The 27,337-nt window shown below is 37.4% G+C and overlaps 1 protein-coding gene across 3 annotated transcripts in view; it reads left to right on the forward strand.

The window, feature by feature from the left end:
- Positions 1-27,337, forward strand: part of DGKH (diacylglycerol kinase eta) — a 155,506-nt gene that overhangs the window by 90,523 nt on the left and 37,646 nt on the right. For 2 of the 3 annotated variants that reach the window (XM_058828046.1, XM_058828055.1), the window contains exons 5-12: positions 12,019-12,123; positions 12,451-12,583; positions 19,214-19,320; positions 20,409-20,534; positions 21,548-21,650; positions 23,350-23,512; positions 25,945-26,053; positions 26,410-26,549. In XM_058828046.1, the coding sequence (XP_058684029.1) occupies positions 12,019-12,123; positions 12,451-12,583; positions 19,214-19,320; positions 20,409-20,534; positions 21,548-21,650; positions 23,350-23,512; positions 25,945-26,053; positions 26,410-26,549 (986 nt within the window). Of the gene's footprint in view, positions 1-12,018; positions 12,124-12,450; positions 12,584-19,213; positions 19,321-20,408; positions 20,535-21,547; positions 21,651-23,349; positions 23,513-25,944; positions 26,054-26,409; positions 26,550-27,337 lie in introns of those variants that run through there. The other variant, XM_058828062.1, reaches the window with a different exon arrangement.

A 27,337-nucleotide genomic window follows, 5' to 3' on the forward strand; every position in this document is an offset into this window, starting at 1 on the left:
CTTCCTTGGAGAACTTTTAAAGTGCTGGGCTTTAAGAAAGTTTTCTCTTCTAGTGTTATGATGCAAAGGCAGTAAGCATGTAAACTATCTAATTTTTTTATTTTATATTTTTTATTACCTCCATTTGATTTGGCTATTTTCCAAGGTAAATAATCTTTGTCAACATTCTTCTATACTCTTACCTATTCTTACTGTTCTCCTGATTGTTATTCTGCAACATCATCTTGTAAGTGAAGTTACATGCTTGACACTCAGGGAAGCCCAAGTCACAGACATTTGATATTGTTTTATACATTAATGCTCATTTACTTTCCTTATGGATCTCAAGTTTTGTCTGTTTTCTGCAGTGGCATAGTGTGCATTTTTGTGTCCCCTATATTGGTACTAAGATACTTCTTCTTTTAATTTAGAACTGTCTCTAATTTATAAATATTTAATTCATGCTTCTGTGGTGTGTATTTCTTTGTTTTTACTAACACTGAAATTTTTCAAGTCTCTACTATTTAATACATTGCTTGGCTCACTTTGAAGTGCCTTGGAGATCAAGAAGGGGAACTAAGTAATCAAAATTTTGTGCTGTCTGCAAATATTCCTGTATTGCTACTTTGCATTTCTCTTCCTGTTTAGGAGTTGTACCATAAAATTTTGTTGGATAATAAGCTGCTTATTATCTATTAATCTTTTTTCATATTAAAAATTCTTTCTGTTCCTTTATTCTTTTTTTACATCCCTTAGCTTTTCATCTCATTGCATGATGATGACTAAAATAATTGGTCTTTTCAGTTCAATGACTGAATTAAACATGATTATGGATCAGCCTGATGTTTTAACTTTTCTGAACAGAAGTACTTAATTTTGTTCAAATTAATCCCTTTAATTAATTAATGCCTTTATGGGTTTTTTTAAATGTATTTTTTCACATGATATTAAAAAAGACACAAACAGAACATGAATAGCATTTCATTAAAGTTAGCCCCTGAATGTAGCTTTGTTACAGAAAATAAGTGGGTTTTTTTCCTCTGATTTCCACTTTTTTTTGGTCAGACATACCAGTTCACTTGGACTGAAAAGTAGGGAATTTGCCTTAATATTTTTTTGAGCAACAACAACAAGAAAAAAGAAAAATTATGCAGCTGCCTATGGTTTTCTTGATATTCTATAAATTTGGATAGATCTTGAAAAAAAAAAATTATGTATGCTGATTTTCCTTGGATATATTATTTTTAGAAGATTAGGTTTTTTCTATAGGTTAGTGAAACCAAATATTCTCTTGGAGCAACAGTGCTTCCAGTGTGGTTAAAATATATTATTGTCTTCTAGTTTGTATTTTTTTCTTACAGACCTCTGATTACCTTATTTCCTATCCATATTTCTGAATGTAGCATATGGTATGTCTTGTTTGGGAATGTAAAGTTTATCGCCATATGACTTACGTGGAACCAGCTTAAAGGATAAATTAATTCTTCTCATCTTTGAATCCTCTTGTACAGCAGCTGTTTTCAATGGGAGATGGCCCAGTTGTACTGGAAGCTCAATTCTTGTTATTTGCCAGGATTTCAAGTTGAATATTGCAACCAGTCCTGAAAGGTGTATTGCTTTTAGCACTTTATTTCAGTCCTGTTGCTTCTGACATCAGTCAGCTCTGTTTTCATCATGGAGATTAGCTGCTTCTAATTGATTTTAGAGAACTAACTTTTAATATTCACTCTGGGCTTGGGAGACAGAATGTGTTGCCAGAGTTTTGCAGTATGTTTAAGAGATAGTGTTAATATCTCTGGACTTGGACATATTTTGCTTCTTTCTTGCCACCGAGATCTTTTCAGAGTTGTTGAGACTTTTCTTCAGGGATTACAAAAACTTCAGGGAATGTGTTTAACCTCTCCCAAGCCACATCAGGAAGAAATCAGAAGAGCCTTTTCCCAAGGAGTTTAAAACCTTTCATCTTTGGGTTTGGGCACTCCATTCTGTCTTTTCAAACATTAGAGACAAAGAGAGATATTCCTAAATCTGGGAATAGTTATCCTAAAAGTTGTTGGTTTTTTTTACAATTTTAATAAGCTAGCATCAGTTCAATTTTTTTTGCTGACTCTTGATTTGCCCAACGTTAAGGCTCTTGAGCTTTATTTAAGTGCAGAAAGCTTATGAATTCTTTCTCTGCTGCTGTCCTGCATGTTTACAAAATCCAATTTACTGCAGTTCCATCTCAGTGGGCATCAGGAGATGGAGATCAGGTTTCTCTACTGATAGCCTCAAGCCTCTTTCAGATGCTCTTCTACCTCAGTCTGGTTTGTTTTTCTTTTCAAAGGGCTACTCCCCTGAAGGTCACACAGGCCTTCTCTGATGTTTCTGATTCTTTTCTCTCACTGTCTTTCTTACTTCTTTAGTATGGTGAAATCATCTTGCTACTCCTGTGTTGGCTGGCTCCTAAGATCATGGGGTCAGCAACTTCCCTTGAAGTTCCAAATTTGTGGTGGATTTCCTTGTTTTCAACTCTTGCTAAGCAAACATTGCCTTGTTTGCAGCCTGGATTGATTAATCTTTCTGGTTTGCTCTGTAGGAATACTCTGGAGCACAGCTATCTGCAATTTTTTTTCTTTGTAAAAATCTAATTTGAGTAAATGTCTATATATAGTCTGTGTTGATGTTCCCTTGAAGGGAGACACTCTTGCTTGACTTGTCCCTTTAATAAACCACAGGGTCATGAAAGGAATGGGTTTGTGTTTGAAAACATGTTTCTGTTTTTTATCCCTTAGATCTGCAATAATCTCCTGGATTTGGGTATGTTTTGAAATTTCCTGTGCTTTCCAGTTGTGTGTTGGTGTTGTTAACAGTATATACTAATGATGCTGGGAGTTCAGACACATTTGCAGAAGTCTGCTTTAAGTACTGTCCTCTGGTGAGCTGAATCCCAGTCTCAGAGGCACCGTATTTTAAATTTTGCCCTTGGGAAGGGTCAGTGCATGGCACTGTTTAGAGATGGGGTAGTGGCATATCCAGATGTTCCCCATGCCCTGTTGGTAGTGTAGAGTAGGGCTGACAAGTCCTGCAGTGACATCTGCAAAGGTGCTGGGGCCTCTTCTTGTCTCCAGAAGGTAAAATATGGCTGGAAATGGCTGAAGTTCCTCTGCTGGCTTCACCAGCATGACTCAGCTTTGGACAAGTAGTAACTCTTGGAATGGATTGAGTTTTCCCCTGGTTGTAAACTATCTGCTGTTTCATACAGAAGGTGATTAGACTTTAAGTAATGAAGGCTTTTTGATGCTCCCAGCCTGAGCAACACCCAAACCACAGAAAGAGAGGGGAAGTGCTTTGGATTCCATTTTGTTCAATTTTCTACTCAGGGTTGGGATTTTTTTTTTTTTTTTTTTCCTATATTCAGGCAGTTTAGAAGTAAGACAAAAACCGAAATAGCAAATTAATATGCTTAGGAAAAGAAAAATTAGACAAAAGAAATTAGTATGCACTTGAGGTGCATTTAGGGTTTTTTCTTCCATTTAGCACTTGCTCATTTCCCTGCCCCCTGCTCCCATCCTCTGACAGTGACAACAAAATGTAATGAAGCTGAGAGCTCTTTGGGTGGGACTTCCAAGTTTTAAGCTTCTTATCTCTGACTTGATGCAGTGTCCCTTTCCCTAGAGTGTCTGGAGGTGTTGAAGCTTTAAGTTTCATTATGAAAAAGCAGTAAAGCATTTCAGCTGTGATGCTAAAAATCCATAGATAAGTTGCTTGAGATTGATCTGTTACAAGGAAGCTGAAGACTATTCAGAGAGAAAAAAGGGGATACTTAAAAATGTGACCATTCTAGTCAAAATTACACATTTTGATTTTAGTTGCATTTGCCTGGAGCTTGTTTTCCACACATTTCATGCTTGGCAGAAATTTTTCAAAAATAGCTTGCAGAAAATTTCCCATTTTCACTGGTGAAGCATTTGGGATGCCTGGAGAATAAGGACTGAGGATTGCCAGTTTCATCTTGCACTTTTACACTTCACCTATTCTCTGATGTTTCTTTCTATTCATGCTTTAAAAGTGGTTAAAATACCTGGATAAACTTCAGAAAGTATCCCTCACTGAAGTTCCTATTTACCAAATAATTTTATAAATAAAGTCACTGGCATAAATGTTGAAAAAAATTCCTGTTTCCAGTGAAAAATGATCCCTGAATTCAGGCAGCTGAACGATGTTTAAACAGGAATCTGTTATTACAGGCAAAGAAAAAAATAGTCCTTTGCTGGTTTATTTTGTATAAATTCACACCTTGTGCCATTAAATATGTAACTACATGTTTTCCCTAAAGCAGAGAAGCCACCCCATCTGATAGATGTGTAGTGAGCTGGTGAAACCAGAGCTAAGGGCACAGCAGTGGGAATTGTCCTGACAAATCTTTATGTAAGGACTTAAAGGAAAAAGCAGGCCTTGAACTATATATTGCAGTTTCCAGTTTACATTTACAAGAATGGTTTTTTGGTTTTGCTGTATTTAAAATGCTGATTTAAAATAAATTTCTAATTCTTTGGTCCAAATCCATGGAACTTTCCTACCCTGCTTCTTGTAACTGTCTTTTTATGAAGTTATACTTCTGCAGGAAGAATGTTTTTTGTTAGCAGTTGGTTGGCATTGAGTACATGAGGCTGATTTGGGGAACTGCATTTCTGACAAAGTGATCTTTGCTGGATACTTCAGCAGTTCATGGCTGGACATGTAACTGCATGACTTGATCTACCTGGTTTCTGTTTTCACAGAATCATAGAGTGATTTGGGGTTTGGAAGTGGCCTCTGAAGGTCATCTGGTCCACCCCTTCTGCTGAAGCAGGGCCACCTAGTCCAGGCTGCCCAGGAGCATGTCTAGGTGGCTTTTTAGTGTCTCCAAGGGTGGAGACTTCGCAAGTGCCTTGAGCCACCAGTGACAGTGCTCAGTCACCCCCACTGTAAACACATTGTTTCCTGATATTCACAGAGAGCCTCTGGTGTTTCAGTTTGTGCCCATTACTTCCTAACTTTTCACTGGGCACCACTGGAAAGAGCCTGGCTCTGTCCTCTTTCCATCTTCCTTTCAGGGATTTACATATATAACATGACCCTGAACCTTCTCCAGGCTAAACAATTGTAGGTTCCTCAGTCTCTCCTCACACACCACATACTCCAGTCCCTTCACTGGAATGTCTGCAGTATGTCCATGTATCTCTTGCAGTGAGCAGCCCAGAGCTGGACACAGCACTCCAGGTGAGGCCTCACCAGGGCTGAGTAGAGGGGCAGGTTCACTCCCTGGACCTGCACCTTAGGATACCACTGGCCTATTTCGCTGCAAGGACATGTAGCTGGCTTATGCTCCATTTGTTGTGCAACAGTACCCCAGGTCCTTTTCTGCCAAGTTGCTTTCCAGCTGGGTGGCACCCAGGGTACACTGAGGCCTGAGGTTGTTCCTTCCCAGGGGCAGGATTTGGGACTTGTTGAACTTCATGAGTTACTTCCAGCTCATTTCTCTAGGCTGTTGAAGTCCCTCTGGATGGCACTGTGACCCTTGGGTGTATCAGCCACTCCTCCCCAGTTTTCTCTCATCAGTAAACCTGCAGGGGATATACTCTACCACATCATCCAGATCATTAACGAAGATGTTAAACAGGCCTGGACACAATATTGTCCCATGAGGTACACTGCTGATTACTGGCCTCAAGCCATGCTCTGTGCTGCTGATTACCACCCTTGGGGCCTGGCCATGCAACTGGTTTTCAATACACAGTCTGCTCATCCAGCCTATACTTCATCAGCTTCTCTAGGAGGATCTTAAGTTGTGGCGGCCGGTCCAGGGGTCAGTCCGACCCCCGGCTGCTGCAGATTTCACGGGTAGGGGTCCTGCAAGGAACAGCCATCCAGGGGTCTCAGGCAGTTTCCAGCCAGGGGTAACCCCTATGAGCTTGGCCCAAGGCTTCAAGTGGTCAGCTCTTTTGGATATGATTCCAGCTCTATAGCTATCAGCTCAGCTCAGTTCAATGGTTGCCCCAGCTGATGTGTGGATGAGAAACAGGAGGCCGTGCAGCATTCCACAGAGTCCTTTATTGGCAGGCTTCAGTGAAGGGGGCCAGTGACGGTCACCTCCCCTTAACTGGGCAAAAGCATGGGTTTTTATAGGGAAGGGCAGAACTGGGGAAAGGACCAATAGTTTAAGACTAAGGTAAAATGACCAATAGTTTACAAGGAGATAACATGGGGTCCCGAAGCAGGAAGGGGTCCACAGTTTAGTCACCATGACTAAGTAGTTTTGTCTTATCTTAGGGAACAGACCTCCAAGGGGGAAGCCTTTCGGAGGACTGGCCTCCCTCCACAACAAGTGATAGTGCTGAAAGCCTTACTGAAGGCAAGGTGAACGATATCCACCTTTGTGTCCTCATCTGCTAGCCCAGTTGTTTCATCACAGGTTGATGAAATGTGGCTTCTCTTTGGTGAATGAATCCATGTTGACTATTCCCAGCTGCTTTCTTGTCCATGTGCCTGATTGTATTCTGGGAGATGCTCCTTCATTTTTGCTCAATGTGGTGCAAGATAAGCCACCTAAATTACCCAGGCTGGATTCTACTGCAGAATTAGGTCTCTGCCTTTTTCAATGATGTAACCATTTTTGTCCTGTCTTTCTGTTCTGGTGTTGTACTGGTGCAGGAGACGTTGTGTGAGACTAAGCCTTTTCTTTTTCTTCTTAAGAGATTTTACTGTGGGAGCCAAAACCACACATTACATCAATATTAGTGAGCTTGGGAACAGTGAAATAGGAGAAGGCCAGGAAAAAGAGGGAGGCAACGTTTTAGTGGAGAAGACAGAGCTAATTGTTCTGATTATAAATTCTGTATTGTACTCAGGCAAATATAATAACCATTTATTACCCGCCTTGCTTTTAACTCCTCCCCTGTCTTTGTAATTTAGACTTTTGTCTGGCTTGACTCATCATGAAAAATAACAGTGATGGTTCGCTATAAAGCACCAACTAACTACATCTTTGGCAGTGACAGTACTGTTATAATTCATTTAGCATCCAAGAAATTATGAATACTCTAGAAAGATGTCCAACTGTTAGCACTGTGATTTTTGCAGACAAGTTCTGGAAGGTGTGGAAGCATCAATGACCCCAGCAGTCTGATTCCAGCATTGATGAGGTGCATTCACCTGCCACACTCATACAGACCCACCTGCACAAGGACAGGGACATGGAGGGGCAGACAAAAAGCAAAGGAGGCAGTGCACGTTATCCTAGTATTTGCCAACCTCTATAAGCGCAGACACGTTAGGAAGCATTTAATGTTACACTCCTGCCCCAGGCATTGAATATGGTCCCTAAGATGAGAGTTGGGGTGCTCTCTCTGTGTCATCCTCTCTTCATTGTTTCCAGAAAGATATTTTAAAAGTATCTGTCCAGAGAACATGAAAACCATTTCCCTACCCCTTTTGCATACTAAGTGATATTTCTACATTAGTAATTTAATTCAAGATCAGCCATACAAAGTGCTATTAGTGTAATGCCTGATAATAGTTCAGAGTGGCAGAAGGTGCCTTGATGCAAATATGTTGCAGGAAGCAGAGTGCTTTACAATAGCTGCTTTGTTGCTACTTAGGTATAGAACACTGTTCTCTTGATTAGCAAACACTCTGTCTGCGTTTTGGATTAGTAAGAGAAGCCAGAAATGGAGCCACAAGCTTTGGGAACTGTATTTTCTTATGTATAGCTCATAGTAAAAAAATAGGTTAAAAATTAGGCAATAGGCTTTAATCAAACTCTCTGATTTTATTTTATAGATTGTAAGTCTAAACCCACTGGGCTGAAAGCATATAGAATGTTACTGGTTAGGTTATTCCCACTCAGAGAAGAAAGGACTTTCAAATTTACTCTGAATTTGATGACAGTTTTATTTCCTTTCAAGATATTAATCTTGTTCCTAATAAGTGTTGTCTGAAAGAAAAGTTGCAGTAGTGGCCCCAAATTTGACTGCAGAGATGCGATCCAAGTAATTTCAAGATGTGTATGTAAATATATATATATATGTATATTTTTAGAAGCCGAATTATTGTAGTGTTTGTGTGAAAATCCTAATTTAGGCAAGACCTATATAGCAGAGTGAACAGTGATCTCTTGCTCTCTCCTTCATTCCCCACTCAAAAAAATCCCCCTACATTTCTGAACAGAACAGGAACATTATTGCAGTAATGGGTAGTTTTACTTCCCATTCAGACATTCTTTATTTCCTGGGATTTTTTAGGGTTTGCGTTGGTTGTCTTCAACTTTTAAGACTGTATATGCTCACTCTTTCCCAATGCCTACTGTATTAAAATTGTTTTTTATTCCAACTACCTCTATTTTATTACTTTCCAACATACTGCAGTATCTGCTCTTGGTAAGTCTCTTTTCCAAAATCAGCAAAGACTTCATGGCTACTTGGCATGGTGAAAATTTTCAAAGGACTGTAATCTTATTTATTTTTTAAGACCTTTTGACTGTCTTCATCTTTTGTGATTTGTCTCCTGTTTTGTAAGCATGTGAACTATTGGCACCTGGGTTCCTTCAACACTTAAGACTTTTCTTATTCTTATGTTACCTCAGTGGTCTTCCAGTGGTTCCTGTAACACTTCCTTTGCATTGTATTATAGAGCTTCTCTTTCTCTCTCTCTTTTTCTCTTTCTCTCCCTCTTTCTCTCTCTCTCTCTCTTTCTCTCTCTCTCTCTCTCTCTTTCTCTCTTCTTGTCTGTCAAAAATTCAGCATATTCAGAATGATATACAAATAGTAGTATTTGGAGCAGTGAAGATCAAAAATGTAATATGTAGATGAAGAAAAGATGCTAACTTGGGTCAGTAGAATATGGATGCATGCAATGAGATAAGACTACTAGTTAAATTCAAATTTACATGGCAGGAAAATTGTTTTGATTATGTCTGTATACAGGTTCAGCTGTCTTTAATGAATGCTTCAAACATCCCACTTAGTTAATCGTGGCGTTGTGTAATCATTCAGAAGAAAGCATGCCCTCTGTGTAAATGCAAATAAGAAGTCAATCTCAATTTAGGATAAACAAGAAAAGCTATAGTGAGTAGTGTAAAACTCTTAAAACCATGTTGGATCAAAGTATAATAATAATAGTAGCAGATACTAAAGAATGAAGTAGAAACATCAGAGCATATACAGTGATTCTTACGCTTGAGTCACTTCTCAGCATTGACTCATTGGATTTTTGAGGACCTGAGAAGTTGAAGATTTCAGGTATTATCTTTTATTATATATGGTACATTTATTTCTGATGCATATTTCAAATGCCTTTTTGGACATTTTTGCTTTTCATCTCCTCAGCCTCCTTTGGGAATACTTTTCAAGTTTAAAGAATGCTTTGCATTTAGGGAAAAACACTTCTTGTTGTTGGCTAACAGTTTCCTTGGTTCCCTGAGTTCTTACGTTACTTGAAATGTCTAAAAAATAATGAGAGTACATTTTCTCCATGATTTTGTACATTGAAATGGATGAGAAGCCAAATGGGCTTCTTAGTTCCTATTTTATTTTATGTTACTTGAAAAATTCCAAGCATTGTTCATACTTCTTGCATACAATGCATTTTGTCTTTTTTTGTTACCAGGTACCTTTTTGAAGTTTGTTTTTGCAAATATGTAAATTAAAGAGAATATGTTGTTTTATTGTACTTACAGATATGTAAGTCTTCCAGCTTCCAAATTTATTTTTGTAGCACTAATAATAATTGATCCTATAATATAATTGATTCATGTGATTGATAGTATCCTATTGAGTTGTTAGACTGTTGCAATGCTATGAACTTTATTAAGTTTTTTGCACTCTGATTTTTGTAAGAAGGTGGAATATATGAATTTCTGATATGTTTACATGCATCGATTAGCAGTATTTGGTGATGTGATTCGATTGCCAAAAAATGGTTGTGCAGTGCATTTTGAGATGAAGTTTGGTGTCCCACCTCAGTTACTTATAGCTGCTGTTCTGGTCCTCTGTCATATTTACCCCTCCCCTGCCAAAACTTTGGATACCAAAGAGTGTCTTCATTACCACCAGGTAATGGGTGTGAACAACTGGACCAGGGCCTTAATTTTTGGGGGAGAGGGTGGAGGGATGCACAGTGGATTTCTGTGACAAGTAGTATTGAAGACAGTAGTAATATATATAAATATTGAAAAGATCAAGATTAGTCAGGAGTTTTCAGCAATAAATGCATCTGTTGTTGCTTAGTGGCATTTTACAATGTCTGGTTACTGGTTAGAATCAGTAATGACTGTGGCAGAAGGATGGATGTAACGTGCTGAGTCTTGGGTGGATTTATCATTATTTAATCTATATTATAATCTGGTGCTATATAAGAAGAAATAATCTGTGGCTTGTATTTGCCCAAATAAAATTTCTGTATCCACTGAAACCTGGAAATTTCAGAAAAATCAGAATGCTGATTGTTGTTGGAGCCAGGGTTATATTATGATCTACTGACTTTTCTTGGCTTCATTGGATGACCTGGCCTAGGAAAACATTTTGAAATAATAAAGCATCTGTTTGGCTCCAAACTAAGGAGAGAAGCATTGCTCTTTGCATAAACTGTTCTTTAGGAAAAGCGATGGAGAGCTACTAATAAACCTTATTAAATAGCTTAAGCAAGACTGAAGGAAGCAGAAAACAAAGAAACTATTCCCTTCCATGTGAAGTGAGTACATTAAAAAAAAAAAAAAAAGAAAAGAAAAAAAAAGAGGCAAGCCAAGAGGGTTTTTGCCTCCCCTCCATGTGACTTGCAGCCTGCTGCACTTCAGTTACGTCGCCTCTGAGATATGTTAAAGTGCAGCTCAGTTTAATGAAGGAGTAGATTGGACAAATCAAGGCTAGAGAAAATTTACAGCAGGGATTGGGTAAGTAACTGCAGTTGTAGATAAGTGTTTACTAATATAGTGCAAATGTTGTAATGTCTAGCTTGTAGCATTTAAAATACTCAGAATTATCATTTTTGGGGGGGTCCTTTATTTAAGTAATTTGCAAGTGTTGGTGGTACATACTATGTGATAGATTAATCACTATATCACATAGTACTGATAAAGAATTTCATTTTATTTTTCAGACTTTCTACAAGAAAACAAATAACTTTCTTTATTTTCTTGTACTTGTTTTAAATTATTTTCCATTTAAGTAACTGCTTTGTTTATTTTAATGCAGTGCTCAAAATAATTTCAGTGGGAGTTAGCTGATATAGTTTCTGCTGCCTTCCTGTTATTTTGATTATTTTTCTACTGTTTAGGGAGAGGGGAGTGCAGCTTTTACTCTGAACCTCCTTAGTATAGTATTTTCGGATTTTTAGAATCCTACTCCAGATGACCAACATCAACTTGTTCCAGGAATTCATTCAATTGTCTTAGTAGGATATGATTTCAACTGTTTGCTTTTGTTCTCTGTGCCTTTTTATAAAGACTTGTATGTATTCTTACACTGGGTTGATAGAGTTGGATATAAAAAGTGCTGTTTTAAATTTTTGTGTGTATAAATTTGTGTAAATCTATTGTCAATATACAAGATAATGAAATAAGATGACAGCTTTTGTGATTGTTTAAGACTTCCCGGCTTTTGATTTTGATATGCTTTTGTCTTTAGCAATTGGAATGGACCTTGCAGTTGCTATGATGCAGTTATGAAATAGGATTGCAGTCTTAGTCAATTAGTAATTTCCAGAATGGTTGTTTTAGCATTTCAGTGCCTGCCATTTGAGCGTTTAAATCTCAGTGCATGAGGAGCTGAGAAGGGGTAATGATCAATGTAGATTTCAGAGACCTGTACCAAAGCCTGATTTGAATCTTGGGAACTGTACAAGGAAAAGCAAACTCTTTTGTTGTTGGTAGGGCATTAAAGAAAATATTTTTAACTGTTTAGTATCTTGCCTTGTAGGGCATGTCATCCTTTTGCACCATCTCACAGGGAAGAGTATATTAAATATCATCGTCTATCATGATTTTTTCTATCTGGATTAATCAGGATGTGTTGTCTTTTTCAGATAATCACTCCATTTAGGAGGCTAATATTGTGTGCTGAGAACAGAAAAGAAATGGAGGACTGGATAAGCTCTCTGAAGTCTGTTCAGTCCAGAGAACACTATGAGGTAAGCTGACATCCCTCTTGGTGCAACCTGTTCTAGCTCAACAAATCAAGCTACAGGACACAGAACTGGAGTATTCACCCTCCTTAGTGTGAAAAGTGTGTCTAATGTCAGAGTGAAGCTTCATGTTGAGAACTTCATTAGCAAAATATGAGCTGATTATCACACTTTGGTTTAGAATTTTGGAGGGAGAGCAGGCTAAATACCCTTTGGAAAATCCTTTTGGTGAGCGTTTCACTGTTGTCCCCCGTAATACGGAACCATGAGTAATGTCAGTCACCGTAGCTGTGTTCTGTACTTGCAAATTTGTCTTAACTTCTCCTTTACTAGACCGCACAGTTTAATGTGGAACATTTCTCAGGGATGCATAACTGGTACGCCTGCTCCCACGCCCGACCTACCTTCTGTAACGTGTGCAGAGAGAGCCTCTCTGGAGTCACTTCTCACGGCCTGTCTTGTGAAGGTAAAATAATGCTTCCCCTTGGTTATCATGCTGTGTGTGTAGACAGATGGCTGCAAGTTCGGTATGAGTAATGATCCTGACAATAATGAGTAACAAAAGAGCCTAAAGGGAGAAAACTTAACATGAGAGTGACCCTCCTCTGGGCAGAGGGACTGAATGATCTGCCTCACCTTCCTGCTGTTCCAGGTGCCTTTTTCAATAGAGCACTTCTTTCTGTTGCAGCAATCAGTTTGGAGTGTAAAGGGGAGAGGGTTTGCAAGAAGAGATAGGATTTATTTGATTTGTGCATCAAAAGTGTGGAACAAAATAGTCTGACTGGTTTGCAGAATCAGCACTTCTCAGAAAAAAAAAAAAAATCATGATGGTATTTTCTGCCCCAAATCTAAAAACATTCTTAACATTGAACAAAGTATTATGACCCTTCCCCCCCAATTCTTATTCGCTCCATTGCTGCAGCCTGATCCTGCAGAACACAGTGATTTACTGCTTTAAAAATTCTCTCATGCTGTGAGGGACTAGAGATGTAGTTGACTGCATTTGATGGTTCAACGGGGGAAATCCAGCACAAAGAAAAAGGAAATATGGCTAAGTCTTCAGCATTTAGCTGAATAAATAATATTTAATGAACAAAATAATTATAATATACCTGAAACAGCTTATTTATTTTTTCCTGCAAGTTCTGTGGAAAAGTGGTGACAAGTCTGCTTGTGTTAGGAACCAGCAAAAAATAAAGCATCGTGTGACCTTATGAGATATATGAAACATAGAGATATTTAATTACTAAAATAGCTGACTGCCCAGGAAAGAGTTACAGTTACTCCACTCATAATTTGATTTCTTTGGATGTATGTAACCCAACTGCAAATGCATTTCTGTTATTGATGTTGTTACAATACTTGAGGATGATAACATGTATTAAGGAAATCTTACAAAGGAAACATTAACCCACTGTCCTGAATTGTCCATGCTTTTAATGTAGCTAATGGTGCAGTTGCCAAGGAACAGGACAAATCCGTTTTGTAGAAATTAGAAGTAGCTTGGTTACTTCTAGCTTCTCTGGCGTATGTTTTCCTCTGTGTGTAAGTCCTTTGGACAGTTTAAAGGCAATTATGGCATTCCCAATGCCTGATATTGGCAGATGGAAGTATCATGTGCTTAACTAAAATGCAGTTGTATTGCCTCTGTGTACAAATACAGTTATATTTGCACAGGCAAAGGAAAGGACTTTCATAAAGCATTTATCTATTCCTAAGTTAGTATTATAGCTATTTTTAAAAAGGCTGTTTAGCAAGAATTACTACTGTAAGATTATCAGTGTTAATGTCTGTAGATCACCATTTTATTAGACTTTTCAGTGTCTAATTTTGCATCTAAATATGTTTTTAATATACAGAGTGTTGGCATTAACTTTACATTAGGGAAGTTCCCATAATTTCCAGGTTTGGAGTTTGTCACCTTTCTGTATAATTTATGACAAACTAATGCTACGTTTATCCACAGTTCTGATGACAGTTTTTACAATTAGCTTGTGAAAGTGATTTGGATTTCCTTTTACTGTTCCACATTTCATAATCGTGTATGACCTAGAATGTTTTATATGTAAATACTGTGATATTCTTTTGTCTGTTAATGCTTTTCTCCTCATACTTCTTAGCTTCTATTTTATATCTATTTTCTTCTTTTTTTTTAATAAAATAAAATACATTTTATATCTATTTTCTTCCTTTTTTAACTAAAATAAGATCTTTAGTTATATATCTAATCTAAATCATTTGACTGTTTTACTCTGGTATTTTATGCTTTCTCTGTAATTATGTATACATGTTAAAATCCATTATCCTTAATTTCTTCTCCTAAAAACTGCATTTTTGTTTGATACTTGCTTCTGCTGTGCACACTTCTAATGCATTTAATCATCTATTTTTTTCTTTAACTTACCTGTATTCGCAGTCTATTTGATTTGAGAGGACAATCTGGGAAGTTTGGAGTCTTAAAATTCCCCAGACTTGTTCTGTGCTGCTTTTCCCCATTACATAATTTTAAAAACCTGTTTAAATATTCATGCCTGGCTTATCAAACCTCCAGCACTGCTTTATACTGGGAATCCATTTATATCTATACTAAATTCAATTATTTGTGTGGTCATTGATCCCAGGCTACTCTATTATGCCTTCTATTGAAAAGCATGAGAAGCTCTTTCAAGAGATAACTGAGCTCCTCCTCCTGTTAGTGGTTTGGGCTACTGGCACACCAAGTTGTCTTGAAAGTAGCTTAGAGTCTTTGGGGTCTGATTCTTGACTCTGAACTATAGGTAAAAATAAACCCAATTGCTGATATCTTGCACTTTTTGAAAGTTCAGTTGTCCTGTAATATTTTATTCTCTTAAAATTGCTGTTTTCCAGCAGCCCTGCACAACTGGGTTTTTTATGTCTGACCACAAATCAACCTGTGTTTCTTTTGGAGATGATGAGTGACTTTTTTCTTCAGAGCACCTTCTATCCCAGTAGCCTTTGGCAAAGGTTGGCCAAATTAATTGCAGGCCACCCTGAAGATACCCTAAGTCTTGTGGAAACCAGTGTAGAAAAAGATGGTGTATCAATGTCTTTGCTAGGTAAAAGACTAGTGTGAACTTGCACCTTTTTAGAAGTGAAAGAACTGATAAGTATATCAATCTGAAGATGTAAGTTATAACAAACCAGACTTTGTTCTTGCTGCTGCTCAACAAACAATTGACTTCTAAGAAAAATTAATCAGACTCTCCTTTGAGATTCAGTGCTGTTCTTCCCACAGGTTCTTTCTTTTGTGTCTTCTCAAAAGATAAGCTACTTTTCCAATATTGTCTGTGTGTTGTGTTGCTCTGGCTAAAAGACTGATCTCTGCATTGTTCATCCAGTCTTTACTAGGACAGAGTAATTATGATCTCTGCACCTTGCTTTAGAAACTATTCCAAACTAGCTCAACCAAGAAATGGTTTTGGTTTTTATGCTCCTCAGACTTTAGCTTCAGTATGGAATGTTTAGGCAAAGAAGCTTAAAGAAGGATATATCATTATCTACAGAAACTCTTCCAGAGCTCTCTTAACCTCAGTTACTCTTTACCAATACTGCATTTCTATCTAAGTCATTGCCAGTGGATCACTGCCTTTATGATTAGTCTCAGAAATTTATTTTTTTCATGTAGCATTTTGTTTATCATGAATCTTGATTGTAGAATATCAAGTAAAGCTAATAAGTGCGAGAAACCTCTCTCTTAAACTGCATTCTCCTGTGACAAATGAACAATGTTGTGAGAACACTTTAGGATGATGAAGTCAATCAGTAAGAAAATACTGGGATTAAATTACCTCTGCAAATGCACTTTGTGCACTTTGTCTTTTTCCATTATGATTGTGGGGTTTTGTCCACAAAACCCTGTTGTTCTTACCCATTGCCCAGGGAATTGTACAGGCACTACTTGCACAGTCATTGTCTCTGATACTTTTACCACATTCTCTGCACAGTCTGGAGAGTGAATAGTGAATGAGGCAGCAAAAAAGGGAAGGGATGTTTGTTGTTAAAGAATGAAAGAGTAGTAGAAAACTATTCTGTGACTTTATATCACATGTACCCTTCTGTGATGCTGGGGAAAACATTTAAATAAGATTTTTGATTAAATCAGTAATTGTGCATTATTCTTAAGCTGCAACTTGTATCACAGAAGTGCTGTTTCCTATAACTGCAAAAATCAGTTGGAGCTGTTCTGAAGTCCCTGATGCTTTGAAGATATACAGTATTGCCAGAAAGTCTTCATTGTAGTAGTAGTAGTATTACTGGGTGTAACAACAACAACATTTTTAAAAATTGAAAATTAATATTGATGAGAAATTAATATTGATGGCTAAAAAGCAGTATTACATTAGCTTTCAGTCAATAAGGCAAATACCTGTTGAAAATTATTATGAAGCATAGCATGGCGCAACCCCATACTGTTGAGAACAATTCATAGCATGCAGTGACTGAGGGTCCTGTTCTCTAAAAGTGTATACAACCAACGACTGCACACCTGCATTCACAAACTATATTGCAGTGTTAGGTTTCCTGAGTAACTGGACTTTTCTCGTATTTTAGCTTTTATTGGTGAAGTAATGGCAGTTGATGTCTAGCCATCTGTCTCCATGTTTTCCAAAAGATTTCAGATATCAGACAGATTCATGAATGGGATTCAGTGTAATCTGAGACAAAAGAAGTTAGGTCATAGTGGTAACTAATATTGAGGCTTGATTAAAATTTTCCTTTCTTTGCTTGCAAGTTACATCTGTGTCTTAAGGTTATTGTTGCTGGTGGTATTTAATGTTCAGACTAACATAACTTGTTAGTTATGTTGGTTATGAGGTTTTAACATAACCTCATGATACTGAGGTTGCAGGGGGTGTGACTCAGTCTGAGCTGAGATTTGGTTGGTAGGTTATTTCAAATACTTAAAAAGCAAACATTACCTGTCACTTGCCATCTATAGAGTGGCTTCCTGCAGTTCTTCAGAGCCTGGGATTGATTTTCTTCCTGTCTTGTTGAGAAAGAAGCTGAATACAGGGTTCCTAAGATCAAGTTCAACCATATCTCAGTAGGGTTTGTACATCCTATTACTTTGTAGTTTGTAATTTTCTATTCCCCTCATCCCTGATTTGTTGTATTTTGATCTGTGTGGCAAAGCAAGATCAAAGGCTTATCATTTATGAGTAGGGAGCTGAATTCAGTGGCATGTCTTCTCTGAAACATTCAAATGGTGAAAACTGCTCATGGTCCATCACTTGAAAATACAGCCTTTATTTCTGTGCTTCTGTGAGGACTGGCTTCATTAGATGATTGGAACCAGCTTAGGTTGGCAAACACAGAGAGTGATGCTGAGTTGTTTAGAAAAAGTGAGTCTACCCTGTTAGTTGTCAGCTATGGGATATTTGCATGCTTTGAGTCTGTGCTGGTCTTGCTCCAGTAGGTGCATGCCTTTCTTAGATTGGGGGTCATTGACCTATTTGAGTGAGTCCGTAGGAGGACCATGGAGATATCAGAGGGCTGGAGCACCTCTCCAGTGAGGAAAGGCTGAGAGAGTTGGGATTGTTCAGCCTGAAAAAAGAAGGCTTTGGGGTGATGTACTTGCAGCCTTCCAGTACCTGGAGGGAGCCTGCAAGAAAGATGGAGAGAGACTTTTTACAATGACAAGTAGGGACAGGACAGGGGGAAATGGCTTCAAACTGAGAGTGGGTTGAGATTAGATAGCAGGAAAAAATTCTTTACTCTGATGATGGTGAGACACTGATTACCCAGAGAAGTTGTGAACTCTCCATCCCTGAAAGTGTTCAAGGCCAGGCTGGATGGAGCTCTGAGCAACCTGGTTTAGTAAAAGAAGTCCCACTTCATAGCAGGGGGGTTGGAACTAAATGATCTTTAAATGTCTCTTTCAACCCAAATAATTCTATGATTATATGAATTCTACTTTTTGAAATGACTGGGAGAGTTCCTGTAAAAGCAATGAAACTTTGTTTTCTTTCCTTCTCTTTCTTTCTAGAAAATAACAAAGTGAGAGCTGAGCACTTTCACACATCTCCCAGAAGTGAGGTTTGCTCTCAAACTCAGATGTTGCTTACATAGTCCCAATTCACTTTTTAAATTGATCTGGCAATGGATCAGTGGAATTAAAATGGGAAATTTATTATTCACAAGACATTTTGTACCATGGCTTAATGTTTTTTAATGGTAGATAAGCAATGGGCCAAAGCCTCGATAATTTCCTGTCAAATATTTGTTTGAACAGAGGCTACTACTTCTGATCTTTTGGCTAGTTCTCATAAACCTTTAATGGTCTTTGCCAAAATAATTTATATAATGCACTCTAAATAGAATTACATCATGCACTTCCAGTAGAAGAAATACCAACAGTTTGGGTGCATCAGTCTGTTTGGTCTAATATGGTATCATTACCTAGGCATATTAATTGAGTTGAACAAAATTCAAATAGTTATTAAGTTGTCAGAATGTCTGCTTAGCTACACACTTGTGCTGGGTATTCCAATTAGCAGATTTTTAATAAAAAATGCAGTAAAAAGTAAGGTTCTTCCTGATTTGATATAGGCTCATGGAAAATTTTGTAATCCCCAGTATCCTGAATAAAAATATCACCATGTAAACCCTTCACTTTCTCATGTTTTGAGAAAAATAGGCCCAGCATGGTTCCCCAAAGGCATCTTTTGGGCAGAGAAACAGATTTGAAATACTTTTGTAAAACTCTCTCTCCGACTTCCTGAAAATTTAAGTCAGACATCTGAGTCATGTTGCTGGAGGATTGGAAAAGGCAAACCCATAGTTACCCATATATTGTACCTTGCGCCTGAAAAAATGGGGACTGATGTGGATTTCAGGGCACACTTAGCATGGGCTACAGCTAAGCAGTTAAACCCGGTTTAGAGAGTTAAAGCTGGAGTGATTATGAACTTTCTCTTTTAAATTGTTCTTTTAGTTGTTTTGTGCCATGTATGCAACACTAAGTGACATGAACTTGGCTATTTTATGGGATGTCTGTGTTTAAATTTTTAAAAGGTGTGTATCACTGAAATACAGGAAATAAGACAGGATATATATGTTTATCTGTGTCTTGCAGTGTGTAAGTTTAAAGCACATAAAAGATGTGCTGTCCGAGCAACAAATAACTGCAAATGGACTACATTAGCCTCAATTGGAAAAGATATCATTGAAGATGAAGATGGTGTAAGTACTATTCATATTTACATTATTTTCCAAAGCTGTTTCTTTTTTAGGGAAAAAAAAAGCCCAACCACAGAAATATTGCCATGTGACCCATTGAAATTAATGGCAGGTGGCTATTTCCCTGAACACTGTTCAAGGATTAACATGGTATTTAGAGCAAAAGAAGTATTCCTAAGTCACAAGACAAGTCTACAACTGTGAGCACTAGATTGCAGATGTATTACAAGGTTTTAAAGGCCACATGTGGAGAAACTCTGCAGCTGGAGAATTGCTCCCAGAAGTTCCTACTGCTCTTAAGCACAGGTGGTTTTTTACACTGTTATCATGCTCTTTTGGCAATCTATTTTTTGTCCTCTTTACCTGGAGCAATTCCCCAGGAGGCCCGTTTGGAATTCACTGAATTGGGAGGGGTTTTGGCGAGGAAAGCAGGAATTTCAACAATAGCAGGAGAAACAAAAAAAGCTTTTGTGAGGTTGATTGTGATAAATGGACTATTTTTGCAAACACAGCTGTGTATGAACTACGGGTGTGAAGCTTCTTCCTAGAAGGCTGGTACTAAGTTGAACACCTGAGTGTCCTGAGTTGCCCATGGTATTAATGGGACAAAGAGTGCACTGAGTAAAGGTTTGCACTGCATTTGGGACTGCTTTATAGAGCTGTGACTTAACCAGCCATGGTGAGTGGGTAAGTGAAATGACAGAGGAATTCTGCTGTTCTGCCTATTTTTATGAATTTTAGGTATTTTTTATTGGTTTATGTCATGTAGTCAGCATAACCGAGTGGGAACTTGTTTGTATGATGGAGTCTCTGGACTTAACTGCCCCGTTGTGTTATGGTTAGTCACTGCCATGAATGAGACATGTCTCCTTTCTTCAGGTGTCATGTTTTCTTCCTAGCATGTGGAGTGGTCCATTCATCGCTGTTGCCCTCTGAGCATCAGTATCCCTTATCCTGGCTGACCAGCATACTTGCTTCTTTGATGAAAGGGTACAGCTGTGAGAAATAGTTTGAATCCACCTATATTTGAGAGACAAAAGCCTTTAATTTCTCTTTCTGGGTATTTAACTCTAACGACTCCTTCTCCACAGATAGCTATGCCTCACCAGTGGTTAGAGGGAAACCTGCCCGTCAGTGCCAAATGCGCTGTCTGCGACAAGACTTGTGGCAGTGTTCTACGCCTGCAAGATTGGAAGTGCCTTTGGTGTAAAGCTATGGTAGGTGCGCTGAACCACATCCAAGCATCTCGCAGTTTGACAGCTTTATTTCTTGCCATTATTTTTGTTTTGTCATTTCACAAACAGCATTTGGATTAAATAGCAGCAGGCAGCTTCTGCAAACTCAGGTCTCTCAAGCATTCGGAACTTCTGATGACTGTCCTACTTGCACAGTTAATTCTTAATACACCCACAGATGCAGCTTTTCTTTAATAGGTATCCAATGTGTTTTCTCTGCTTACTTCTAGCTGTAAACTGAATGTCCAGATGCCTGCTTGTTACACCTAATAATCATATGTTACTTTCTTGTATTTTTTATTGTAGCTATTGCCCTATTAATATTTTAGTAATATGTTATATTAATATCTATTAATATTAATGTAGTAACTTGTTTATTACTGCAAAATCTTGACTTTCTCTTCTTCAGGGCAATCTGTAGGTTGCTGATTGAAATTCTCTAACTCACTCTTTCCCTAATATATAGTTTTCTCTTAATTTTATCAACTTGTCTAAAAAGATGTGTTTCTTATGCGAGTCAAAAGTTTATATATTGTTGAAGCTTATGGCATATGAGTGTCCAAAGCTCTGTGCGTGAGCAGCAGGAAATGATTGGCATCTCCAGAGCTGGCTTGAAATTTAGGTGAAATGCAGCCACCTCTGCATGTGCCCTTCTTTCCAATATCTGTGGAAGAGACCTTTACAATATGGAGTTTATTGGGCCCAACTTTGGGAGATAGGTCTGGTCTGGATGGGGCAAGTGATTCCATTGAAAGGATAATTCTTATCTGCTATAGGGGAAGCTGAATATGAAGTTCTCCAAAATAATGTTTTCTTGAAATAGTGACAAGGCTCTGTGGTTGAACATTTGGGTTTTTTCCCTAAGTTCACTCCTTTTCCCTCCATGCCTATATGCTATATATGAGTCCATTTTTGCTACATAGATAACATAGTATCAGTTGTATTTTCACCTCAAAATTCTGCTGAAAGAAAACAATTTTTTGTTTCTTTTGTAGGTTCACACGGCCTGTAAAGATCTGTATCCTCGAAAATGTCCACTTGGCCAATGTAAGGTATCGATCATCCCTCCAACAGCACTAAACAGTATAGACTCTGATGGTACGTAGTACTGTAGTGTGTTCAGTGGTACCTCTGGACTTCCAGTGCCTGTTGAGATCCATGCAAATTAACAAGGCTAAAAATCCTTCTGCTGAGCAGGTGAATGCACTCTGCAAATTTAGAGAGAAGTATAATTTTCTGTGTAGATTTTTAGAGAATTATTATATTGTCATGTTTTTTAAAGTTGCCCCAGCAGAAATTTTCTGCCATTTTACTTATGACCCTTACAAACATTTCGAGTGAATGATCGGAGTCCTCAGATGAAGTGGGCTGATGCCTGCCTGGCATATACCACTCCTTCTGTGAGTTCTCAAATTTTGGGTAATTTTGCGTTATGCAGAGATAAGCTAGCTGAACAGCTCAGATCCAACAACTTTACCAGGCTTAAGAGAGGAATTGCTTCCGTAGCTTCTCTAATTTATTTTTTTAAAATACAAGCTGCGTAAAAATCCTGCAGTGCACAGATAAAAACCCAGAAAATGCTCAAAACTCAGAGATGCTTTTTGGTGGTTCAGGATAGAGACACATCAACAGTGGGAGACTGCACTTCAAGGCAGAGAGTGGATTTAAAAAGGAAATACCACAAAATCTTAACTGCTTTAATTTTATAGTTTGTGTTGATGGCAAAGTAGACCAACAACTTGAATGGGGTTCAATGAATTTTTTTACATGAAGTTAGTAAAAGTTATTTGTATGCTGTAGATAGATATTCACTCTATTTATTTGGTTTGTGGTGTCTTAGACATCATGCTGTCATTTATTACTCATGCCAGGAAGATTGTTCAATATGTGAAGTTAGTTTTCTTGGTATTTAAATTAATTAATCAAACCTTACTTGAAATTAGACATTATTATAATGTGGAATTAAATTAGCATCCCTTAATGAAATTTTTTATTTGTAGCTTTAGTATTTTTTTTAGTAACTGAAAACAACATAATTATTTTAATACTGCTGGAGACAAATGTCAAAACCTATACATGTGATGTCTGATTTTGAAGTGTTGCTGGGAAACCATTACCTCCATGGATGGTCATGTTAGCAACAACAGTGTCACATTAGTGCTTCTGACTAAGGACTTTGTAGAGGGGATGCTGTAATTAGTTAAGACCTGCACTGTCTTTAATAAGCTTTGAAACACAGCTGAAGGTCTTCTGTTGTTCAGTGATTCTGTTATATTTTATAGTGTAACCTCAGTCTGAAAAAAGGCTCTTACACGAAGTTTCTCCTCCTGGGAGGAACTGAGTACAAGTAACTTTTAAAATCTGTGAGTGCTCTTAAAAAGTTCAAACAGACATGAATGATCCACTTCAACCAAGTAAAATTAAAGCAAAAGATTGAAAACCAAACACTTGTAACTAAAATATATGGTCAATTATGTGATAATCTGTGAAGATGAGATATAAGAAGTATTCTAAAAGGTTAATAGCAGTTGAAAAATAATTAAGCTATTGTCTTCAGGATTTTACTAAATCTAGGCACTGAAAATACCAGAACCAAAAGAAAAAAAAAAGGCTAGTAAATCTTGGTGCAATTATGTTTTCCTTGCAGGACTAATACTCAGTTTAGCATTTACATTATGCATGATAAAATGTACTCCTTTTGTCCTTCATCCCTATCTTCCTCTTTCCCATGATTTCTTTTTGTGTTGTTCATATTAGGAAACCTTATTTATTTCATTCTTTCTAACTATGTTTACAGGTTTCTGGAAAGCCACATGCCCGCCATCCTGTGCCAGTCCTCTTTTAGTTTTTGTTAACTCAAAGAGTGGAGACAATCAGGGAGTAAAGTTTCTTCGTCGATTCAAACAGTCGTTAAATCCAGCTCAGGTCTTCGATTTAATGAATGGAGGACCTCACTTAGGGTAATGACCTTGGAAATCTCGAGCAAGACTTTCCACAAGGGAATTAGGTGCAAAGTGTAGTGTTATGTTCCCCTTGTTTTTTATAGTGTTATATCCCCTTGTTGCTATAATTATACCACCAATATCTACTCTGACTTCTTAATTAAAATCTAAGAGACAGCAAAATTTCAAAATAAATTCCTGTGCTTGAAGGGGTTGTAGGATAACATTTTCCTTCTAGAAAAGCTTGAAAATTCAAAACCAAAAGCTGTTGGCTAGCTTTGACTTCTGTAATCTGGTAAGGCTCAAAACTGTTATAAATGTTCAGATGTTTTCCTGTCTCACAGGAACTTTGATTTTGGCACTATGCACAGTTGACCAGGTGCTTTTCTTCCATTTCACATGCATAATTCTGATATTCCTCTGACCTTTTTGTATGTAGCTGTGGAATAAAACTATTGTCCAAATGTGCTCTGTATCTTTTAAAATTCTGAAGACAAATGTCAGCAGAAGGGGTCTGCAGTGGGTAATGAACAAGTACATGAAAAATTTTTCATATGAAAGCCATATCCAAAATATGGTTTATGCAACATATGCAAATAGTCAAGAAAATTACTATCCCACAGAATTTGGAGCAAGAACACAATTAAAATCACCAGGCATTTCTCCCCAGAATCTAAGGACTGATCATTGGAGAGATAGTGTTGGAATTTGCACAGTGGTAGCCACAACTCAAGCATCTTTGCACATTCATGAAGATTAATTTGTGCCTATATTTCTGTTAGTACTAACAGAAATAACTCAACTCAACCTAACTCAATTCACACTCAGATATAGTGATGTGGTTAAATGGCCTAATAGTTTCAGTTACAGCAATTAGAAGCACTAATTTTTGTACTCTTGAAGACAAAGAATTATATTTAATGATAAAAAGTAGATGAAACAAATCCACAAAAATTCAATTCAAGCAGTGCATAAATAGTACAAATATAATTGATTACAGCTGTGGATTATAATAATTGGTACTGTGTGTTATGGACATGTCATATCGTAACTTTTTGAATTGTAATATTCTTTTCATTATAACCCTGATAATTTGAGCTGAATCTAAGTCACTTTTAGCTAGCATTTTGTATGTGTCATTATAATGACATGTAACATTTGTCTTAATTGCTTAGACAGTCTTTGAAAGGAGACAGTCTGAAAAACATGTTTGCAAGTTCTCTTCCTACATATAGCTCTAGCATGGTTGAGGTGGCTCACTTTGATTTTGCACAGAAATTGCAGTTCATGTTGGGTTCTCTAAGTAGCTCTCCCAGAGTTTCCAAGGAGAGGAATAACTTAGCAGTTATTCCATCAGGTCGCACTTCTTTCTTTCTAGCTGATCTAAAAAGCAGAGATGCATTCTATGAGACAGTGTATTTCTAGGGGTTTTCTCCTTTGTCTCAGGATAAGATAAATCGCTCTGGTACCAACATTTTTTCCTCTTAAATATCTGCTTCTTTTGTTCTGAATAGGTATGTGCCCATCGTATTCAAGTGACATTATTTTCTCTAGAAAACATATAAATGCTTCAAAAATGTTTCCTTTCAGAAATGGTTCAGAAATTATTCATATTCTGGAAAATAACATGCATTAAAAATAAATATCTTTGGTTTTAGTATTTTAAGAGTTCATATTTCCAATTTTTTATTTTTATTATTTATTTGTTTTTAAAGTCCCTGCTGTTTTTACCTCTTGGCTGTTTCTTCACATCTCATTCCTGTTTCTTCTGTGTCTCAGCTTTCTGCATTTTCTGTCTCTCTTGTCCTTCTTTTCTGTACTGTCCAAATGTTATATTCTGGAGGTGTTAAAAGTCAGAGAACAGGAGGAAGACCAATAGGTAGCAAAGCAGCATATGGCTTTAAGGATATTTCATGAAATACTTGTATTATTTTTTCTTGTATTTTTGTGATCACCTTATGTTTGAGAATTGCTCTCAATGGTCCTTACATGTAGTTAGCCCCCTGCTGACAAAAGCCCACTTGTATTGTGGAGCACATCCTATCATTCTGTCTTTACCTTTTCTTGTGAAAAATCCCCAGTGGTGCATTATGTTTCTGGCTGAAGTGAGAAGCGTGGAGCAGTTTCAATTTTGTCACTTAATTTTTAATTTTTTAAAAAATATTAATAAAATCGATAAAATTGGATTTATAAAATCCTGAAAACAATATCAAGGGATTTTTTTAAAGAATAACTTGGCATGTTATTTATCAGAAATTTCAATATAAGTGGAATACACAGTGACAGATGGGCTGCAGATAGGTTAATTAGGTAGATGGTTGTATCCCCATATCCCACAACAATAAAAGGATCATAAAAATGCTGTGCATAATATTTTATTTTAACAATTGCTAATGAATGTCACTGCTCTCTTGCTAATGGATGTAACTAGCTCTGCATTTTCTCTGCAGTTTACGATTATTTCAGAAGTTTGACAACTTCAGGATCCTTGTGTGTGGTGGCGATGGAAGCGTGGGTTGGGTCTTGTCAGAAATTGATAAGCTCAGCTTGCACAAGCAGGCAAGTGTACATATTTACTTTCCTCTCCTAGACTGACTAGGCTTAATTTTGTGTGCTTACCTTTTCCTTGACTTGGTTATTTGTTGTATCTCTGTGTATGGGGTAAACTCAATAGTTACTGTTTAATAAAGGTTTTCATGGTTGTAAACAGGATGAATTGTAGCAGAATAGCACAATTTGACTTTCAAGCTTCAGACATCATCTATGAAAGTAACATTTGTTGGTTGAAATAACATGCCACTTGTATTTTCTTTCTAGTTTTCAATAGTAGATTTGTTCCTGTGTTGTGTTATTGTAACCACTTGTATTTTCTTTCTAGTTTTCAATAGTAGATTTGTTCCTGTGTTGTGTTTCAGTGTCAGTTGGGAGTGTTACCTCTTGGTACTGGAAATGACCTTGCTCGTGTCCTTGGTTGGGGAGGATCCTGTGATGATGATACACAGCTTCCTCAAATTTTGGAAAAGCTTGAACGAGCCAGCACAAAAATGTTAGACAGGTAAAACTAAATGTGCTTATACATCACTTAGAATGAGGTTTAAATTGTATTTATTTGGGTTTCTGATGGCCTAAAATCCATCTTGGAGACTTGGTGTTCGGTGGGTTTGGTTTTTGAGTGCAGGTCTCAATCATGAAGGAAGCTGCAGTTGTAATTGGAACAGCTCTTTAGCCTGCTTTTTAAGCTAAAGAGTCAGAGGGATGAATGGTTGATGGAACTGGGAAGTGTGCTGTCCAAACATGTTCAAAAGTTGACAGCAGATATGCACATTGCATGGTTGAAGGAACTGCATAACTGCCTGTTACAAGAAGATGTGATCATTAAGAAATGGTGTCTGTTCAAAACTGATTTGAGCAATTTTATGGACTCTATGCATGCTTATTAGACACCATTAATGGTAGCATCTTTATTTAGAAAACAATTGAGCTCTCTGTCCTTGGATGTGGGGAAAACTCACCTTGTGTGCTTTCACCCTTTCCTGAGGCATCAGCTGTTGACAAGATGCTGGGCTAATTGGATCCATGACTAATACTTCTGTTTGAGGCTTTCTCTTTGTCAAAAAAATGAGATCTTCCCACTCCTTGTTTCATGTTATTTTCATCCATAAAGGAAAGCAGCAATCCCTATTTAAAAAAAAAAATAAAAATCAGACATGATGATGGTCATGTTGTTCCAGTGTAAGTCTAGCACTGCTTTTGAGAGGAGTATTTCTTATGCTATTCCTTTCTCTCATGAGTGTTTCTGTTCTTGCTCTAGTTACAAAACACTTGAATGTCATCATAAGGGAT

This window comes from Poecile atricapillus, chromosome 1 (genome assembly GCF_030490865.1).
Source record: "Poecile atricapillus isolate bPoeAtr1 chromosome 1, bPoeAtr1.hap1, whole genome shotgun sequence".
In the NCBI taxonomy this organism is placed as follows: domain Eukaryota; kingdom Metazoa; phylum Chordata; class Aves; order Passeriformes; family Paridae; genus Poecile; species Poecile atricapillus.